This window comes from Cavia porcellus, unplaced genomic scaffold, assembly GCF_034190915.1.
Source record: "Cavia porcellus strain 051 isolate PalLab524CR breed Dunkin Hartley unplaced genomic scaffold, mCavPor4.1 scaffold_9, whole genome shotgun sequence".
NCBI classification, from domain to species: Eukaryota; Metazoa; Chordata; class Mammalia; order Rodentia; family Caviidae; genus Cavia; species Cavia porcellus.
In genome coordinates this window covers 59,494,911-59,516,275 of record NW_026947492.1, presented here as the reverse complement: position 1 = coordinate 59,516,275, position 21,365 = coordinate 59,494,911, and the positions used below count along the sequence as shown (strand labels likewise).

Genomic DNA, 21,365 nt, shown 5'->3' with positions numbered 1-21,365 from the left:
CCAAAAAGTAATAAGCACTAAGGAGTAATGAAATCCAAAGTGCGTGAATTTTGTTGTAAAAAAGAGAGGGAAAAAAAAAAAAGAGCTCTAACGGATATAACAGCAAGTGTGTTTAGGGGTGTTAAATAGCTGACTATATCAATGTTTTTGGATCATTGAACACAGCTGTTTGCAGTCTACCTGTTTGAATGTCCACCTTGTATTCTTTGATACTGTGATTTGAGGAACTATTTTCAAGATGATAATATGTAATATACTAACAGGTGATTTCTTACTGTTATGTTTTTTTTTTGTTTGTTTGTTTGTTTTTGTTTTGTTTTTTTGTAGTTCTGTATTACGTGTACCCTTACACCACTTTGGTTTGTTTTGTGTTTTTCTCTTTTTCCTCTTAAATTAAAAAAAAAAAAAAAGAAAGTTTAGGCATCAGCTGTGAAGATAATGAGATTTATTATAACTCCCATTCTCGTTGACTTTTATCTACTTTTGAAGACCTACAACGTCTCCAATGTTTTGGTTTTGTCGGTTTTGTTCTTTACTGTTTTGTTCAATTTTATTATAACTAATGATATAGGCAATTCTATTAGAGATAGCGGGAGGCATTATGGTAACCATTGTTGATCACCTTGTATTATGTTTTTACATTATCTATTATGTCCACCCTTTTGACTTGACCGATTCTGTTCTGTTATGTCACATTTGGTTTTACTCTCTTCCAAAAAAGTAATAAGAACTGTGGGAGCAATGAAACCCAAAATGTGTAATAGTCATTGTACAAAAGAGAGGAAAAGAAAGTGCTCTAAACTATATAACTGCATGTATATTTAAGTGTATAAGATAGAAAATGATATCACAGAGTTTTATTGGATCATTGAACAGAACTGTTTGCAGTATCATTGTTGGAATGTCCACTTTACAAGCTTTAATTCTGTGACTTGAACAATTATTTCTAAGATGACAATATGTAATCCATTAACTAGTGATTTCCTACTGTTCATTTTTTTCTGTAAATCTGTATAACTTGTACCCTTTCTCTGCTTTTTTTTTCTTTTCTCCTTGAATAAAATTTTAAAAAAAAGAAAAAAAAGGCTATTCACAGAAATAATTAAGGAAAACTTCCCAAACATAGGAAAAGGAAAAGGTACTCAGATGTATGAGGCATACAGAATTCCAGCCACCTACAACCAAAACAGAACTACACCCAGGCATGTAATAATCAAGACCCCAGAAATCCAATATAAGAACAGAATATTAAAAGCTGTCAGAGACAAGAAACAGATCACTGACAAGGAAAATCCATCAGAATTATGGCAGACTTCTCCGCACAAACCATCAAATCAATAACAGTGTGGTGAAGTAATCCAAGCCTTGAAAGAAAATAACCTCCAGCCCAGATTGATGTATCCTGTACAACTGTCCCTAGAAATTAATGGAGAAAAAGATGCTTTCAAGATAAAGAGAAACTGGGGGAATTTGCAACCACCAATCCAACTCTACAGAGAATACTACAGAACATTCTAAAGAGAGAGAAAAGCACCAGGATTTCAGGAATAGTTGCAGAGAGGCCCCAATGAATGGAGCAAAAAGTGAAATGAAGAAGACAGACAATTAATGACAGAACAAGAGCATAACAAAAATGAGGCAGAGAAAGTTGGATATAATTTCTAATATAGATGGCCTAGATACACTAAGTTAAGGGAAGAAAGAGAGAATCACAGGCAGAGTGGATCAAGAGGTAGGGTCCACTGAGATGCTCTTTATAGGAAATATAATTAATCTGAAGAAGGGTCTATGGACCAAAATCAAATATGAGAAAACAGAACTCAGTGTGACAGGGAACTAGAGAGTAATCAGGGTAACTGGACCAGTATTTATGAATAGGTTGAAAAGATAGGCTTTAATAAGTAAAGAAATACAACTAGAAATCAAGTCTAGGAGTGAGAATGTTTGGAAACACTTAGGTAAATAACAGGTTGCCCCCCCCCCCAATAAAAAACTGAGAGTGTTGGGGAGACCCAAAAATACACAGTACATCCTATGGAGTGAAAGGGAGGAATAGTATTTTAAAAGTAGCAGAAGATATTGCTAATAGTGTATCAGAAATTAAAACTCTTATTACTTGCACCACTCTGCTTGGATGGAACTTGTTCCATCCCAGTTTGTATAAAAGCACTGGGTCTGGAGGCACAGAGAGCTGTCTTGAAGATATAAGGATATAGCACAGTGATCATCTTCCTATTAACTTAATCTGAATCCTTGTATGACTTATACTGTTGTATCATGACTGATCTTAGTTAAATCTGATTTGTTTGATTGCTGCTTATTATTGACACATTTTATTCAAAACTGTTAGTTGATGGTATCAAGTTAGAGAGTATAGACAATTATACTGAAAATGACAACGATTCACTACAATACCCATTCTGCTTTGATTATTACCTGTTTTTGTAGCTCTACACTATCTACAAAGTTGTATTTCTATTAATCCTGTTATGTACTGATATATTCAATTATACTTTATCTGATGATATAGCGAATTCTGTTGATGATAACAAGAGACAGCACAGACCATGGTAGAACTTCTTATATAGCAGTTTTATATGTCTTTTTAGTTTTATGTGTCTATAGGAATATGTTTAGTTCTGTCCTGCTTTGTTCTGTTTCTCCCTCTAATATAGAAAGGATAGAAATACATGTTAAGACTCATGCATGCGTAAAACCTATAAACAGTTTATGAGAACTGATCTTATGACACATGATGAAATGAACAAATACTTCGAAGGAAACAAAGGGGCACTGCAGTACCCAGTGCTGATTCCAGAGTGTCATGATGTGAAATCCAGCAATACTCTTAATCTTTGTGCAGAATGATTTTAATCTGCTATGTTTTGTTTGGTCTCAACATAAATGAAGATATGGATAAATGTGTACAACTCTAAGTGTATAGGATTGATAGCCATATTACTTAGTTTTTGTTGGATAGTTGAACAGAACTGTTTGCAGTCTTCCTGGTTGAATTGCCATTTCTATGTTCCACTTTTTATCTTGAACAATTATTTGTGGGGGGACAATATGTATACATCATCTAGTGATTTATTACTATTTTTTATTTTCTTTGAAAATATGTAATATTTCTGCCCATTTTCTGTTTTGTCTTTCTTTAAATAAAATTTATTTTAGAAAAAGAGGTGACGACATAGCAGTAGATAACTACTGTGGGGCACTACTCATTTTGTTTGCTACCTTTGACCTTCTTTCAAAGATCTGCCCATGGCCACTTCCTCTAAACTTCTCTTGGACAGAAAGTCATTGCTTCCTTCTCAGAACTCTGCTGTTCTTTCTTCCTGCTCCTCCCGGGACCCTTATAATGCATTGACCAGTGGCACAACAACAGGTACCTCCAGGAGACATTGGGCATCCATGTCACCCAACTCCTAATTTACATACTCTGTGTAGCATTCCATGAAGTACATGGAGTGACTCCAGACCAGCTCACTATACTTTGAAGGATCGCTATAATACTTATGAGGTAAAGGCAATATGACTTGCTTAGGGTCACTGAAAATAAGTGAAGGCAACATCTGAACCCAAATCAATACTTCTCCAAATGCTCCTCTCCCATGTTGTAGGCACAACCTGTACAAAACTAAGGAGTATTAATGGTTTCTAACCTGGAGAAGTCCTCCAAGAGCCTCATGAATTCATAGGTGAAGCTTTTGCAAGGTAGTTGGATTATAGGTGTTATAGCTGATTGGCTCTTATCAGGTGGGGTCTGCATGTTACAGGTGGGTCACTGGGAGCACAGCTAGAATTTATGTCCTGGCTCTTCCATCGACTCATTTTGCTTCCTGTCCACTGAGTCATGCCTCTGTCTTGCTTTGGAGCCTGCTAACTATAGACTGAAACCTTTGCAAACTCTGAGCCAAAATAAACTTTTCTTCCTTGAAGTTGTGGGTATCAGGTATTTTGTCCCAGCAATGAAATAAGTGATCAAGACAAAAGGAGGGTACGGTAAGCAGCCAGCCTCCTCCTTCACGACGCACACATGTTCCTGACTCAGCAATCCAGAACTCTTCTTATCAGAGTGTCATGCTCCTCATACACATCTCACACTTGTTTCTCTTTCTCTGTGCTGGCCTAAATCTTGGGGTGATGCATCAAGAAGGAACATATCAATATGATCTCTTCAGGTGAGTCTGATCCATCCCTGGGGAAGATGACTCATGATCATAGTGCCAGGCTAGAGGTCAGAGCTCATATTTCTGCCAGTCACCTTGCGAGGTGTGTAAGAAAGAAGGGAATTAAACCTGAATCCTTTCATTCATTGAACTAGCATTTACAGAGCCTTCCAGTTGTGCCTAGACCTGGTGCTGAAGTCACCAAAAATGAGTAATACGTCCCCTCATGCTTATGTGATGTCAGAACTGAGACTCTGACTTCATCTCAGTAACCTTGGTAAAATGAGGTGGGGGAGAATGAAGTCTGACCAGAGTCACATCCCCTTCAGAGCTCAGAGGACCCAGAAACACGAAGGTGAACAGGGTAGTGCAAGAATTACTGGCTACTCCCTCACTTTCCAATTTGAGGAGGAAGGGACATTCAGGGTGCTGGATGAGGGAGCATCAAGGGGACTGGTTGGTGGTTTCCTTTGTGTTATCACTCGGGGGTAAAACAAGAAAAATGTCATTGCTCTCTTTTTCTGCTTTTATGCTTTTTATACTCTTGGAGTGACATGACAACAGAAGAGAGAGGTCTCACAAGACATCCCTTTTCAGTCCTTTGACATTTCACTGGGGGAAACTTGCAGTCTCCTTTGATGCAAGAGTGAAAACCAAGCTGGCAAAGTCTGGAGTTCTCATCCATGTCGACAGTAGTGGTTACATTGGCACAAGTTTGGGCTCCATCTGCTGGGCCTGAAGAACTGGTCCTGACCTTTGTGGTAACCTTTTCTCTGGCTGGAAGCACTCAGCAGAACTCCAAGTGTTGGTCAGCAGGAATGTTGAACTTGAGTTTATGGGCCTCAAAAAGGTTGCACAGCTCCTCCATGTAGTGCTGGTGTAACCGGTTCACCTCCTCTTCTGTAGGCTGCAGGGTCTTCTGTACCTCGATGGGCTTCCCCACTGCAAGGCACAGAGGTGAGCAGGGGTCCACAGGGGAGCCACAGGGGTCACAGGAGCCCTTAGAGCAGGCCATTCTGCAGGAAAGTGTTCTTACTGCTATCCCTTCTCACCCTAATTTCAAGTGATAGATCCTGAGGTAGTGGGGCAACCCCAAGTTTCTGATTGATTTATCAATGGCCAGCTTTCAGTGTGTCAGGCAGTATGCTGTGTGCTTAACATGTGTTCTCTCTTAAAATCCTATGGGAACAAAACCTGTCACTATTCCTGCTAGACTGGTGAGGCAATGTGGGTCAGAGAAGATAAGTGCCTTGTTTCAGGTCACATAAGCAAGAAGCTATAGCAGGCTTTAAACCCTGCAGGTGTTCTCCTGGCCTCCAGGTTCTCTGATTCTGGGGGTCCACCATTGGCAGTCTCTCTATTTCTAGGATGCAGGAGACTCAGAGCCCAGATTAGCTCTTCTTCCCCTACTCTCCTGCATCTTGACCTGCAGACCCCAACCCTTCACACTGGGGAGTCAAAAAGATGTAACCTTCCTCTTGCTCTGCCTGGCTAGGAAGGCGGCTCCTAAGTTCATTCTTGAAACATGACTGGAGGCAGCAGCAGGATTAAAATTCATGGAAGTATGGTCACGTGATTCAGAGAACATCATGATGTAGGGGATTCCCAAATTTGTGATCAACTAATAAATAAATGCATGGGTGGAGATGAGACAAATACTCCTTTTCTATGAAAAATTTGTCAGAGAACCTTCATTGGAATCCAGCAAGAAACCAAAAAAGGAGCCAAATTAATAAAAATTAATTAATGAAAAAGATGGGTATAACTTTATGAATATAAACTCAGATTCATTTAGCACAGGAAGTTGTCTCAGGCTTTAATTCAGAACCTGTGAATTTCTAATTTGCACACAAGGATTATATGGTTACAATGCTTTCCTGGTATCTGGTTTCTCCAAATATGCCTCATTAGGTCCACTGGTTCAGATTTAATCTTCCTTCTCTGGCATAATAGCAAGTCAGATCCTGATTCAAACTTGAACTTTGTTATTCAAAAGGAATCTGATCATTTGAAAGCTACATAATTCTCTGAGCCTCAGTTCACCATCAATGAAATATTTGTGAAGAAAGTAATAAAAATAATGGAAAAATAATGAATGAAATCCTGTTTCAAAGGTTATTAGGATAGACTGAGCAGCTGCACCTAGGCCAGGTGTGGTCCCTGGCCCATTCCAGGGTCTCAGCAATCAGTAGTGACTATGGTTCTTTCTGTGTCCTGCACCTCCTGGCCTTGGTCTTGGCTTACCTATGGTGGTGATAGGATGACTGTAGGGCATCAAACCAAAGCTTGACTGGAAGATACCACGGCCAAAGAAAAGTGGGAAGCTGAAGCCCACAGTGTTCTGCAGTTGATTCTGGACACGGCGCAACCAGGAGCCAGGAAAGTTCTGAACCTGGTGAAATAGGTCATTCTCCCCGAAGGAGAAGATTGGCACCAGGGCTGCCCTACATACAGGGGGAACAAGAGATGGCATAAACTACAAGATCACTCAGCTTCCCACAGGGACGCAGTGACCAGGAGTGGGAGCAAAAGGCTGGAATCAAGCACCTGGATCAGCTACCAGACCTGGCACAACCCCCTCCCTGAAATGGTGTGTCCTTTCAGCCTACAACTTCCTACTTGAATCATGACAGCACCCCAGAGTGCTGTAGACAATACTCCCTGGGATAAAACACCTGAATGTGTCTCCCAGAAAAATCTCTCCCATACTAGCTGGCTCATGTTTCTCAAATATGCTTCAATCCAAAGCAGGGTAACATCTCTCCCAAATGTTACCAAACTCATTTTTCCAGATCCTGTTAGTCTCAGCTCTTGTGCCAGTTTTGAGGAAAACATCTACTTCTCATGAGTCCCATTGATCTCTGAGACTCCCTCATGGAAATTTCTTGAGGCTTTTGGGTATGAAAAACTAAAATATAATCTTCATTGTGAATGGACCAAGAGTCTCCCAGCCACATTAGAATCTCTGATGGTCTTTGCTCTTTTCTTACCAAAATATAATCCTTGCCAACCTCAAACTGAACCCCAAATGCTGTCCCTGAGGTCCCATACCCATGGGTCAGGGCAAGCTTGATGAAGCCCTTGCGTTTCCGCAGTACCAGCCTATAGGATCCAGGCCTGGCATCCAGTATCTCCCTAGCTCCCCCAATGATGATGCCCAGCAGGTTCCCATTGCCCTTCCTGGTCAGAATGTGAGTGGCACTCTCCTTGTCTGCGGAGACCAACCCTGCGGGGAGAAGAATGTGTGATGAGAGAGCAAGACTGTGAGGCAAGGGGTGATCCAAGTAAGAAACCACCAGTAGCATAAGAGACCCAGGTCCCTCCAGAGGACCCCACTTCAGGCAAGAGTCCTGCCAGCACAGTGCTGCAGGGAGTTCTTTGGATCTGGCCTCCTTCATATGCTTTCCAACTATGGAACTGTTGGAAACCTCCCCCCCAAGATGCCCTGCCACTCATGCCACCAGCCTCACCTTCCTGAGCTTCCCTAGTTAGGGAGACTCACCCGCGGTCATGATGTAATCTCGGAAGAAGGGCATACGGAAACACAAGTTCAGCGTCATCAGATGCGGGCAGATGCCAGGGAAGAGCAAGGAGAAGCCTGTGCTCTCAGTGCACAGGTTGAGGAAGGCTCCAACCGCCAAGACTCCATGGGGGTGGAAGCCAGCAATGTAGTTCCGGGAGGGGTCCAGCTCAGCAGTCTTGATCAGCTGCAGGGACAGCAAACTGGTGAAACAAACCAGAGCCTGTGTGCTCTTCCTGACTCAGCCACCCAGAGCACTGGATAAGATACTATGCTGTGTGAGCCTCAGGGTCTTCATCTTCCTGTCCCTGCCCTGGTTTCTTATGCAGACAGTCACACCATGGTGCTGGCTGTGTTACAGGTTTGGCACTGGCTTTGGGCAAAGTTTTTCCCTCTCATCTCAGGCTTCTCCTCGATGAGTGCCTGCTTAGGCCACAGCACCATGCAGACCTCTGCCTTGTGTGTGCAGCCCCATCTCGCCACAGGTGCCCTGTGCCCTCTCCCACTGTTGGGATGACTGGAATGCTCCAGTGCCTGCTGCACTCAGGACACACAGAGCACCCACACTGTGGGCTTATCACTCACCATGGCTCCAGGGAGCCAGCTGGTCTGTTAGCCCCATTTCACCGCTAAGCATACTGGTACACAAAGGAGTTAAGTACACAGGACTCTAGGATCTGAGTTTGTGCCCTCTTGCTGAGCACAAAGAAAGCACAAGAGTCAGAAGCCTTTGCCCAGACCAAGGACACCACCTGGGCCTCAGGGCTGGGTCTGGAACTTTCCAGTGAAACATGTGAGGTCCAGGGCCTCAGGCCCTCTGCTGGGAGAAGGTGGTTGCTACCTTTGTAGCTGTCTTTGGCTGCCTCGGGTCCTGTTGGGCTCCTAGGTCACTTGGCAAATTAAAAATGTCCAGCAAGTAGCACCTGACTCAGTAGGTCTAGTGCTGGCCTTGGCATGGGACTGTGTGTTTCCCGAGTGCATAAGCAGGGACTGGGCTCCTTCCCTGTCTCCTCCTCCCATGACAAAAGGTTGGATGGAAAGCCTTCCGTGTTCTCCCATTCCCTGGCAGTACCTCTCTTACAGGCTGAACCCTTCAGCCTTCCCTACTTTTTATCAAAGTTCTCAGGCCTGCCCACCCTCTCACCTTGCTACAGCCATGTAGTCATTCAACAGACTCCCTCAGACACCTACACACATTCCCTCAACCCTCAACGGCACCTTTTCCCCTAGGCCTACACCTTCTGAATCAAGCTGCACCTGGTGATCCTCTTTAGTTTATTTTGCTTCATGGTCCATAACCCACTGTATGTTCTGCAACTGAAGGTACTACAGAATTGTAGACGTACAGCCTGTGCCAGATCCTAAGAAGTGGAAACGGGACACAGTGTGGGAGGCATTTCCCACCTGCTCAGTGCCACCTGGAATACACCGATTTGCTTCCTCCTCAGCACCCTGGGAGGGAAGTGTTGATATCACTACCCCAGGTCACAGATGGAAGAAACTGAGACACACAGCAAAGTTTCTCCAGGTCACACAGCAGTGAAGAGGCGGAGCCTGGGTATGAATCCAGGTGACCAGGCTCCATGTTTATGTAACCCACACAGTCTGCTCTCTGTGGGCATCGCTGTAGGCAAGGGGGTGGGGTTTAGCAGTGAGCACCGGTACAGGGACATGGCTCATGACCAGGACACTGGAACAGTGAGGGGAAACAAGAAGCAGGTGAGGTTTTCAGCTGCATTAAGAAATAGGTTCTGCTCCTGGGAAGACTGCAGTGAGCATTTTGGAAGCAGCAGAGTCCAGAAAAAAAATGACTGATGTCAGGGCCCAAGAGTAGAAGAGAATGTGCGCTGGGCATGGTGATGCACAATTCTACTGCCAGCACTTGGGAGGCTGAGGCAGGAGGATCCTTGCCAGTTCAGGGTCAGCCTGAGCAACAAAGTAAGCTCAAGACCAACCTGAACTGCACAGTAAGACTCTGTTCAAAAATACAAAAAACAAAGAGCCGGCATGGTGGCTCATGCCTGTAGTCCCAGCACTTGGGAGGCTGAGGCAGGAGGATCATTGCAAGTTCAAGACAAGTCTGGGCTACAAAGTGAGCTCAAGGCCAGACTGAAGTGCATAGCGAGACCCTGTCTCAAAAACACACACACACAAAAAGAATAGAGAAGAAGGAAGAGGAGTCAAAATGGAAAGTTTAAGCCCCAGACGGGGCAATCGAGAGCACTGGTTTTCAATTATGGCAAGTTCATTACCTTCTGCCCCCTGCTGGGGACATTTAGTAGTATCAGCAGGTAATTTAATAGTATCTGCAGGTAATTTTGGTTGCAACAACTGAAGAGAAGATGATGGTGCTTGGAGTGAATGGACACTAGAGTTGAAGACAGTCCCCACAAAAAGAGTTAACCAGTTGCAAATGTCAGTGGTACCAAGGCCGACAGAGCCCCCAGGAGGAGGACAGGGAGGTGCAGTGGCAGGGAGGTTGGGGAACAGTTCCTGTCCTGCCCCACGTCTGGCTGTGACCATGACTAGCATGTTGAGGGCAGCATTTCCTGACTCTTGGTCATAGACCTGGTCACAGAACTCAGCCCCCACCCCATCTCAAGGTCTCAGCCTGTGTGGACAGTATTTGTGCTGGATGATGAAACCTCTGCAGCTAGGGACTCCCAGTTCTTGGGCCACCTTTGGCCTGGAGTAGGAACAGCTTTCTTCACTCAAAGCCTAGCCTGACACTACCATTAGCTCTTTAGGAAATTGATGGGCAGCATCTCAGTAGCAGTTTCCTAATTTGGCTTGGAATTCCATTCTTAGAAGCTATTTCCTAAAGTCACAGTGAGAAGTAATAAAAGTTCAGAAACTATCATGGGAGGACTGCACTGCATGCAAGGGACAGGGAGTGGAAGGGGAGCTCAACAGAGCTAAGGTCACTGACCTTATGCTGAGTCCAAGGGCACTGCATGGCTATGCTGTAAAGGTGTACAAATGGGAGGGAAAGTGTCCTAGGAAGTCTGGGCCAGAGCCCAGCCCTGCAGTGCCCAGCTCAGGTGGGGGCCAACCAACGTAAACAGCCTTTGCCCTCTACTAGCCGCTCCGTGGTACTGACCATGTTTGGCAGAGGTGTTCCAAGAGGTGTAGAACAAACCTGAAAACCTGTGCAACTAATTTCTGCAAAAGCAACTCTAATGTCCTGCCATTGTCAGCAGTGCAGAGGTTAAGAAACTTCTTCAAGGGTTGGAGAGGGAACAGAAAGGCCAATGCCACCTCCTCAGCATCCCTTCCATTAGCCCTGCAGATAAAAATGTCCTTTTGCACTCAGGCTATACTTTCTCAGGGGAAGCCTGATAGTCCCAGCACAGAAGTGGGGGAGCACCAGCCTGGAGAGATGTGAAGCAGGGAAGAGAGTTCATGATCTCAAAGCTCAGAGGTCCAGGGGTAAGGACGGGATTCTGCTCATGACACACTCCTGACTGCTCTTGGGATCCAGCAAGTCCTGACTTGTCTTTGCTGACAGGATCCCAGGAGTGGGCTCTGCAGAGGAAGCACATTTGAAGGGTGAGGAAAACTGCCCCCAAGAGAGACTGTGATAACTCGGACCCTGGTATGAAATTCAAGGAAGCAAGAAATTAAAATTTGGGAAGCAAAGGCTTTATTTCCAGGCCTGGTGACACAGCCTCCAGGAGCCAATTTGGAGATTGCCCCTCACAGCTAAAAGTCAGGTCTTTTATCGTGTAAATCCACAAAACAGCTGCTGGTCACACAATGTAAGGAAGGGGATGGGGGTGTGACGCACTACAAAGCAGAAACAGCAATTGCAAGTCTCCCTGCATACCAGTAAGTTTAGATAAGAAGAAATCTTGTTTTTCTTAGCAAAGAATAGAGAAGTCTAACAGCAATTAACAACCTTAGTTACCTTACTTTAGCACTATAACTGTTATTTGTAGAGGGCAACAATGGTTAACATATCAATTAGGTAAGATTTTACAATTCTTTACAGAGGAGATCATTGATTAACATATCAATCCTTTGCCCAGAGGGAAAGGAACACACAGGTATTGCTATGCTATAAATGAAGCTATTACAACCTAATGTAATTAACACAATTTGTGACCGACTGCCAGTTAGAGAAGGGGGTTGTCAGGAGCTATTACCTCAGGCCTTTGTTTTATGGCCTTTTGGGAAGTTAAAACTTAACCTAGTTAGATGGGAAGGGAGAAGGGGAGGGAAAGCAGCAGGTGGCACTTATACAGAACAGACTTCGGCGCGATAGTTAGGGGGCCTTAGGTTATAACAAGACTCCCGTGTTAGTTCAGGTGATCTGCCCTTCGACACCTATGACCTGCATGAACCCATGATGGATAATCAATCTCAGCCAGTCCACTCTCTTATCTGGGCCTTCCCTCTTGGCCTTCGCCCTGGAGACCCAACTCACAAAGCTATAGAGGCTACAGCTGGCACCCAGATCTTTCCAGGCCTTGTGAGGGCCTAGGACCTGTACAAGGAACCCAGACAAGATACCTGATTTTGATGCAAAGTGCCTGGGATTCAGGCAGTTGTTTAACCTCTATGAACCCATTTCCTCCACTCTCTCCCCAACTGGAGACCTAATTCCTGGAGAGGCAGGAAGAGCTGGGTTTGTGGACAGGCTGAGAGAAGCCAGGCAGAGGAGAAGGCACCAGGCTCCCAGAGACCCCTCCCACCATAGCCATGCCCAGAGTTCCTCAGAGTCCCATTGACTCAGTGAAATAATACTGAACCAGTGTCTTGAGGACTGGCCAGTGCTTTGCCTTCTTTGTCTCAACTGCATAAATGCTACCCCGGAAGTGTCTGGCAACATTTCCATTTTACAGGTGACAAAACAGGCTCAGACAGACTCTGCAACTCACCCAAGGTCACACAGGTGCTATATGGCAGACCTGAGATCAGAATCTAGTGTGTCTGGTTCCAGAGGTCACATTTCCTCTGTTCTGTTTCCAAAGGAGAGCCAGCTGTGCCTGCCTGGCCTCTCTTGTGTCTCCAGGATCTTCCTATCCTATCCCTTCTGGCAAACAAATCTTTTGCTGCCTAGATTAAATCAGGATTTGGTATGTCTGGACTCATTGGAAGAGTCTGCTCAGTCAAATCTAGGGCTCTGATCCATTCAGAACCAGTCTTCAAGTCCAGAGCCTGGGGTTCCAATAGGCCAGACACCCAGAAATCTGAGGGCACTCACAGTAGGAGGACATGTCTGCAAATTGGATCCAAAGGGAGCCTTAGGCTCAGAACTGGACAAGGCCTTGCTCATGGATACACGGTATTAAGAGGGAGGGACAGGACAGAACTCAAAAACTCTGATGTCTCCATTGCCTCCTCCCTTAGACGTGCTAATGCAGACTTCAGTGTTTGCCAGCCAACTTGCTATGTGACACTGGCCTCACCTGTGTTCCTCTCTGCATCTCAGCCTTCTCATCTGAGGATGTAAATAGTCTCTGAAGGCCTATATTATCTGTAACCCAAACCTGGGCTGCTGATGGATTTGTGCTTTCATAGTTCATGCTTTGGACATGATGAATCCCACAGAGCTCATTCAAATCCTCTCACTCGCTGGGAGGGATTTAGTACAGGGGCATAAGTGCCTGCCTAGTAAGCGTGAGGTTGTGAGTTTGATCCTCGGAACAACAACAAAAAAACTCCTCTCATTGGCCCCATATTCCAGTAGCTCTGAAACCATGGCCAGAGACAAGCTGGACCCTACCCACCCCAGCCACATTATGGGGGAAGCACAGGCTCCTGTCTCCCAGCCTGGTGCTCTGCTCACTCTTTACAGGGCCACTTGTCCCACAGAGAGGTGGAGGTCCGGGTCCCCTCTGCCCACCTCAAACTAGCTCAGTACTCACCGAGACTGGGAAATAGTCCTTCATGTACTTCCATATGACCCAGCGCCTGAAGAACTCTACACGCCTGCCCCCCTGCCGTGGCTTGTCTCGGTCCAGGGACCACCAGAAGGCGTACAGTACAGTCAAGAGCCAGAACCTAGTGAACAGGAGGCCCACGAAGACCCCGATGCAGATCAGGCCTGGAGACAGAAGCAGAGCATCAGGGATCCCAGGTCTATGAAGAAGACAGGGACACTCCCCAGACCAGAATGTCTCTGCCATGAGGCCTGACCTGGCAGCACCATTCTGTCCAGTCCTTGACCCCAGCAAGAAGCCCAGTTTTTTCCATGCATCTTCCATGAAGTAGTTGTGAGTGCTGAGAGGGAGCACAGCCAACCCAGGGCCACTCTGGTGCATGGGTTGAGCCCAGGTGGACTCCAAAATCATGCTCCCACCCCACCACATCCAGTACCTGGCTGCCTGACTCCACCTGTCACTCCTTCACAGGTCCTCTTCCACTCAGGCAGTCTGCATTTGCCAGCTGCTCAGTACTGGGGGCCTTGATTGGATTAACTCTTCTACTTCCTATCTTTGAGGACTCAGAAAGAGAGACCCTTTTCTGCCCTGTTCCTGTGTGTCCACTCTCTGCCTCATTCTACTAAAGATAAGTGTGGCTGGGTTCCCTTTTCTACTAAAGCCCTCCATGGCTTCTCCATAGCCTCACAGCACAACCAGAGCAGCTCAGCTGGCATGGACTCCCCATGGCTCACCCTGTCCGCTCCTGCTCTTGTTCCCTCTCCTGATTCTACACCCAAACCTCTGGCCACATGCACCTGCTCAGAACCTTTAGGCCACCAAGCTCCTTTCTTTGCCTCCAGTGCCCTTTCCTAGTGAAGGAAGAAGGCAAGCTGAGGTCAGCCCTTGCCTGCCTATGTGTAGCAGGGACAGGCCCAGCCCCAGCAAGGAAATCCTTTCTGATCCTTGCCACAGCTAATCCTGTTTGATTTCAGGGTCAAGTGACATGTGGGCCATCCCTAATCTGATGCCAATAGAGTATGAATCCCAGAGAATATCACTGTCCCCACACCATTCACTCCATGCATTTTTCCACTTCATGTTTATTCCAGTCCCATGCTGGGGATTGAACTGTGGGACTCAGGCATGCAAGGCAAGTACTTTATCTCTGAGGTGCACTCCCACTACCCATCCTCATACTCCTAAAGAAGGCCAGCTTCTGGTGGTCCACTTGGAATTAGAGAACTGGCAGCCTTCCTTGAAGAAGCAACTTTGCAGCTGGTCTGAATGGTAGTGCAGGTTCAGAATCAGCAGAGGTAGGCTGGGGCCCCCAAACAGTTGCTCTGCATGGAGCACCTACAAAGTGCCAGGTGCTGGTAATCCGTGTGGACCAGGACCAAAGAAACTTTCCACGGTTGCACTTGGGGCATTTAGTTTTTGTTTTGTTTAAAATTGTTCATTCTGGTAAAATATTTATGAAATAAATTTAACATCTTAACATCTTCAGTGACATTAAGAACATTTATAATTTGTGCAACCATCATCACTGTTACCACCAGAACATTTGTAGGTATCCCAAAGAGAAACTTTGTCCTCATTAAATAGAAACTCTTCATTCCCCTCTTCCTCCTACCTCTCGAAACCACCATTCTATTCTCTCTATAAGTTACCATAATCCTTGACCGCGTATAAGTGGGACTATGAATTATTTGTATTGTTTTGTTTTGTTTTTGAAACAGGCTCTCACTATGTAGTCCACACTGGCCTTTACCCTGTGCTGATCCTCCTGCCGCAGCCTGCCAAGTGCTGGGCTCACAGGCTTGCACCACCATCCCGGGGAGCATTTGTCTCTTTAGAATGTCTTGCTTTACTCTGCATGTCTTCAGTTTGTCTTTGCAGCAAGTGTCACAACTTCTTTTTGAGGCTGAATAATACTCCACAGTAGGTATATACCACTTTTTGTTTATCCAGTTAGCCCCTGATTGACATTGTGGCTGCTTGCATGTTTGTCCTTGTTTGCAAACATTTCTCAGCCTTTCACTAGTGAAATAGAGAGAGGCTTCCCATACCAATGCTGAAATGGGTGACTCTTGAGAAACAGGAAGGCAAGGCAATTGGAAGTCTGCATTCCCCAATCCCCTCCTCCATGCAGCCAGCCTTCTTTCCAGCCTGCAGCTCTTGTCCTGTGCTAACCCAGCCTCTATCATCCCAAAGGCCTTGACTTTTTCCGAGGGGTGGAGAACAGTGAGGAGCCAAAGCAGGTCAGGTGTTGTTTACATTTTTGTTTTCTTAAATATTTTATAATGAATATTTTCAAAGAGAAATTTGCAGAAGAGTGGAACTGAAATGTACATGAAACAGGACATTCACACACGCACAGGGGAGGGAAGGACCTCGCTGATCTGGAGGAAGCTGATGGGATGCCAGCAAGCAAGGATAGAAGGCAGAGAGGCTTAACTTTTGTTCATTTTTTGAAATTAAGTATAATTAATGTCCTTTACAATAGCATCCAAAGAATTGAAACACTGAGGAGTCATTCTAACAAAAGAAATAAATTGTCTATACATTGAAAACTATAGTACACTGAAAAAGGAGATGGAAGAAGATATTAGAAAATGGAAAGATGTCCCTTGCTCATGGACAGGAAAGACCAACATAGGGAGAAGAGCTCTACTCCCAAAACTGTTATACAGATTTAATTCACTCCTGATCAAAACATCATAGAGCTAGATAGAACATTCCTAAATTTCATATGCAAACAAAGACACCTAGAATAACAAAAGCAATTCTGGGCAAGAAGAGCAAGTCAGAAGGCATCAAAATGTCTGGTCTGAAATTATATTGAAAAGCTACTATAATAGAAATCAGCATGGTATTTGCAAAAAAAAGAAGACCTGAGGGTTAGTGGAATAGAATACAAGATGTAGAAAACTACAAACACACGAAACCACCTTATCTTTGATGAAAGAACCAAATGTGTTCACTGAAAAAAACATACTCTGCTGGAAAAACTGGTTTTCCACATGCTGTAGACTAAAAGTAGATCCATGTCTATCACGATGCACTAAATAAAAGTCTAAATGGATCAAAGATCCAAAACAGAAACACTAAATCTACTGAAAGAGAAAATAGGTAGAAATGTTGGAGACATAAGTGTAAGCAGAGACTCCGTGAACAAAACCCAGACCCATGGGAAATGCAACTAAGAACTAACAAGTGAGATCTCACCGTATCAAAAAGCTTTTTCCCTTGAATAAACTGTTTTGAAATTTTGTCTTAGCTTTCTTCTTCTTCTTCTTCTTCTTCTTCTTCATCTATTTTTTCTCCCTGAATTAAAATGGTTTTGTTAGAGAAAATAAAAAGATTTGGACAACAAAAGAAATCACCCACAATGTGAAAAGACAATGCTGAATGGAGAAAAGTGTGAAAAGACAACCCACAGAGTAGGAAAAAATTATAGCCAGTGGTCCTTCAGAAAATGACCTAGAACATACTGAGAACTAAAAAAATCAAGCCCCAGCCAGGCATGGTGGTGCACGCCTGTAATCCCAGCACGCAGGAGGCTGAGGCAGGAGGATCACTGCAAGCTTGAGACCAGCCTGGGCTACAATGTGAGCTCAAGGACACTCTTATCTTCATAACAAGACTCTATCTCTAACACACACACACACACACACACACACACACACACACACACACACATCCGGTCCCCAATATTCAAAGAACCAATTCAAAAACGAGTGTCTGACATGAATACGCACTTCTCAGATGACATAGAAATGGCAGATAGATATATGAAAGAATGTTCAACATCAATAGTCATTCAAGAGATGCAACTTAAAACAATCAAATTCTAACTCCAGAAAGAAGAAACTCAAGAAATCAACCAATTACAAATGCCAACAGGGCATTTGTAACAGGGGGAAAAAAGAACCCTTCTCCACTGTTGGTGGGAATGTAGACTGGTACAACCACCGTGGAAATCAGTGTGGAGATTTCCTAGAAAGGTAGGATTTTAGTAGTGTCTGCTTGGCAAGCGCAAGGTCCTGAGTTCAATTTCTGGCATCAAAAACAAAACAAAACAAGACAAAAAACTAGAATTACAGGTCCCATTCAACCCAGCTATTCTTCTGTGAATCTTTCTAGAAGAATTAAAAACATCACACTACAGCAATATATGTGTACCCATGTTTATAGCAGTACAATTTATAATCCCTAAATCTTGGCTAAAACCTAAATGTCCATCAACTGAGGGATGGATTAAAAAGATGTTTTTTAAAAAAATAAAATGAAGTATTGCCCAGTCATAAAGAAAGATAAGCTTGAGACTTTTATAAGTAAATGGACACAACTTGAAACCATGCTCATAAGTAAAATATAACAGATCCACGCATATGTTTAAACCTCATATTGACTCACTACTGTGAGATCTGAAAAAGTAAACAAGATCCAAGATGTGTAATAGATATTGTGAATTGGGAGGAAACTATTCAAGAAAAGAAAAGTGGTGATGGAATAAAGGCAAAGGAAGGGAGGGAAAAGAAAAAATTATATATAAATGCAAGATGATTAAGATAATTGTACAGCTGGTTTCTCTTGGTTCATTCAGGGGAAAGTTTTGTGTTGTAATTTGCTAGAACATATTTCATGCCTGTATTGTGTACTCTCAAGAAATACTGAAAAAAAAATACTGAAAATATAACAGTATGCAAGGTGTTTATTATTGTTATTCTTCTACTAGCCTGTTTTAAAACTATCTTTTATTGTTATTTTTAAATTTTTTCTGTTTAAAATAAAATGTGAAATGATAAAATTTTACACATATATTTAATGTAAAAACATATATTTAAATGCAAAAAATAATGACCCAACCTAAGACTTTCTCCCCCTGGTCAAAACTCAAAGTCTGTGGATGGGTCTCAGTTGAAGAAAACCAGCTCTACAGAGTTAAAATTGTTAATGGCACCTGGTTAATGATATCTGGAAGGTGAGATGGTAGGAAGCCTTATTTTAAGGTCACACACTGTGTTTGAATGTGTTATAGTATACATTACTTTTGCATTCAGAAAAAAAATATAGTTACAAAGAAACAGAGGGTATTTACTGTTGACCAGAAGACACACGTGTGACACTGTGCCCAGGCCACTCCGACCCTGGGCTCACCCAAATTGCGGGCAGCAGGCAAACCCTGAGTGGGTGTTTCGGGAATTTAAGGAAGCAGACACCTGCTATCACGTACTCCTGACAGACCTGAGGGGGAAATATTTAAAGCCCATGTTAGGGGCCCAAAGAGGGAGGAAACGATTGGCTAAGGTCACACAGCAAGCCTCTTCTCCTCACATCCCCAGGCCTTCCCCCAAGTGCCTGAATTTGGTGAGGGCAGCCCACCAAGCGTGAATGGGACCCAGCACCCACCTGCCCTTCATCTTCCTCTCCACCAACACCTGCTGCTGGTGCCCAAGGATTCGTAGCCTCTAAATAACTTTTGAATCTTTTGGGATCCTTCCACCTCCTCACTTCCAGCCCCTATACCAGAAGTTGTCCTTAAAAACATTTTAGATCTCGCAGCTTAAATTGAAGGATATTGCATAGTTAGGTACTTCACAGCCATTTAAAGTATAATGCTTTTAAGAATGTGAAAAGCCATCTTAGACTTGGGCTAGACAAAAGTAGTGACCTATGAGCCCTACCTTGGTGACCCATGATCTAGACTGAGTACTGCCTGTCTCTGTTCTCCCACACTCCAAATACAGCAGACACCTGTGAGGCAGGCATAAGGACCTTTAACACAGAGCTTCAACCCTGTTGCTGCATTCAGGAGGCTCCCCTTTGCTCTCAGCACAAGGACAAGGGATGAGGGAAGCTCTAGTCTTAGCACAAATGGGCCCAGACCCTTTTCCTCAGCTGCCCTCCATCCAGTTCTCCACACCTAGCTCTTCTGTGACTTTTGGGGTTGTTCCTGACTTTCCCAGCCTTCTGAATAGTGAGGGCAGGCTGGTGCCATAGGCTTGCACTGCGGGTTTGGGCACAGGCAGTCAGACATAGTCCTGTCCTCCAAGGTCACAGGAGGTAGCCTTAGCACTATGCACCACAACCCCGTAGATCCCTTGGTCACATCCCACCTGCTTGTGGGCCCCACTGCACTTTGACTTGACTGGGCTTAGGTCTCCCTCTCCCTGCTGCCTTCACAGTCTATACCTCCACCCAACACCCCTGCCTCCTCTCCTCCCTCTCTCTGCCTCCTCAGCTTTTCCTCCTTTGCTGAGAGTAGAAGCCCAGGATTCTAATCTGCAGCCTGAACCTTTAAGGAATTCATCTCCATTCATCTGCAACATGGAGATAAACTACCTTTATTTAAATGTTTCAGCAGGTGTGGTGGTGCATGCCTATATTTTCAGCCCTGGGAGCTGAGGCTAGAGGATTGCAGAGTTTAGGGCTAATCTGGGCTAAGAGACCCTGCCTCAAAAAGCAAAAACAAAAACAATATAATAATATAGAAAGCAAAATAATTCACATCCCTTAGGGTGGAGATGCAGATCAATTAGATCAGTTAGAAGAGATAGTAGGGACACAGAAGGCCTGCTTGGCAGGGATGAATCTTTAGCTACAAAACTTTGAGGAAGTTCTAATAGAGATCTACTGACCAATGTGTGCATGGTATGTCAACATCTTAACAAGGATGGTAGAACTTGTGCACAAACTGAGCCCCAGCACTGTGGGTAGAAATTTCTCCTGTCTGGTGGCAGAAGAGGAAAGTAAGACTCTCCTACATTCCCAGTCACTCCTTCTCAACCCACTGTCCCAAGTTCACCCTGAAAAAATTCCCTTCCGCAGTGGAGTGACAGAGGGATAACACACCCTCCTGCATGAGGCCAGCCCAGGGCTTCACCAAATCTGTGCTGGGCAAAGGCAGCATCTGTCCTCAGCTCACTCAAAATGCCCCAGGAGGGCAGCTTCCTTATTCAATTCTGCAGATGAGGAAGGAGAGATCACCAGAGTCTGCTCCTTGTTCCCCTCTTCCCTTCCCAGCTTGTCCCTTTCTGAGACTGAAAATGAAAACCCATCCTGTGCCAGTAGCCTGAGGAGCAGTTCCCAGCATCACCAGAAGCTCACTCACCCAGAAACAGACTGTAGCAGGGTCTCCTCCCAGACCAAGGAGGAGCATGAAGCACAGCTGAGGAAATCCCAACTCTGCACAAAGCCATAGGTGATCCTACCCACCATCAAAGGCTGCAGGCAGAACTAAGCTGGCTCTGCAGGTCTGGACTCTCAGCATAGCAAAGCCTCTACAGGGTCGTCACTATCAATGCGCTGTGTGCACTTGTGGCTGTTCTGCCCCACCCAGAAAACCTATATGTCCAGTCTTCCCAGCCGGCCTTACCCAGGACCAAAAAGGAGAAGATCCACTGTAGGACTGCAAGAGTCTGCAGCCTGCGCTCCCAAGGCACCAACAGAGGCGCAAACTCCACCATGCTGGCCAAACTCAGGCTGTGAGGGCTCTGCTGAGCTGCAGGCTGTGTGAGCCTTTTAAGGATAGGGCCTTATGCTACCTGGCCCCACCCAGTAGTGACAAGTCCTTGTCCTGCCCAGGCAGAGCCTGGTTTCCTACAAGAAACCTTTGAGTCCATGCCCTGGGGCCTGACTGAAAAAGGCACAACAAGGAGCAGTCCAGCCCTTATCAGCCTCCATCCTAAGGACTTATCTGCAGGGGTCACTTAATTTGCTCTTCATGCAATTTGGCAGGTGCTTCCCCAGGCATGGTACAGTGTCTTCTGCTCAGTTACCTATCTTTAGCTTGTTTCTTCT

At 44.8% G+C, this 21,365-nt stretch overlaps 1 protein-coding gene across 1 annotated transcript; it reads right to left on the bottom strand.

The window, feature by feature from the left end:
- Window positions 1-4,671: 4,671 nt before the first annotated feature.
- LOC100718533 (2-acylglycerol O-acyltransferase 2-like) lies at window positions 4,672-21,046 on the bottom strand. Its single transcript, XM_003461483.2, has 6 exons — window positions 20,941-21,046; window positions 13,566-13,744; window positions 7,678-7,882; window positions 7,227-7,401; window positions 6,420-6,619; window positions 4,672-5,117 (listed from the first exon to the last, which is right to left on the bottom strand). The coding sequence occupies exons 1-6, from the start codon at window positions 21,029-21,031 to the stop codon at window positions 4,963-4,965; spliced, it is 1,005 nt and encodes a 334-aa protein (XP_003461531.1). The 5' UTR covers window positions 21,032-21,046; the 3' UTR covers window positions 4,672-4,962.
- Window positions 21,047-21,365: the final 319 nt, after the last annotated feature.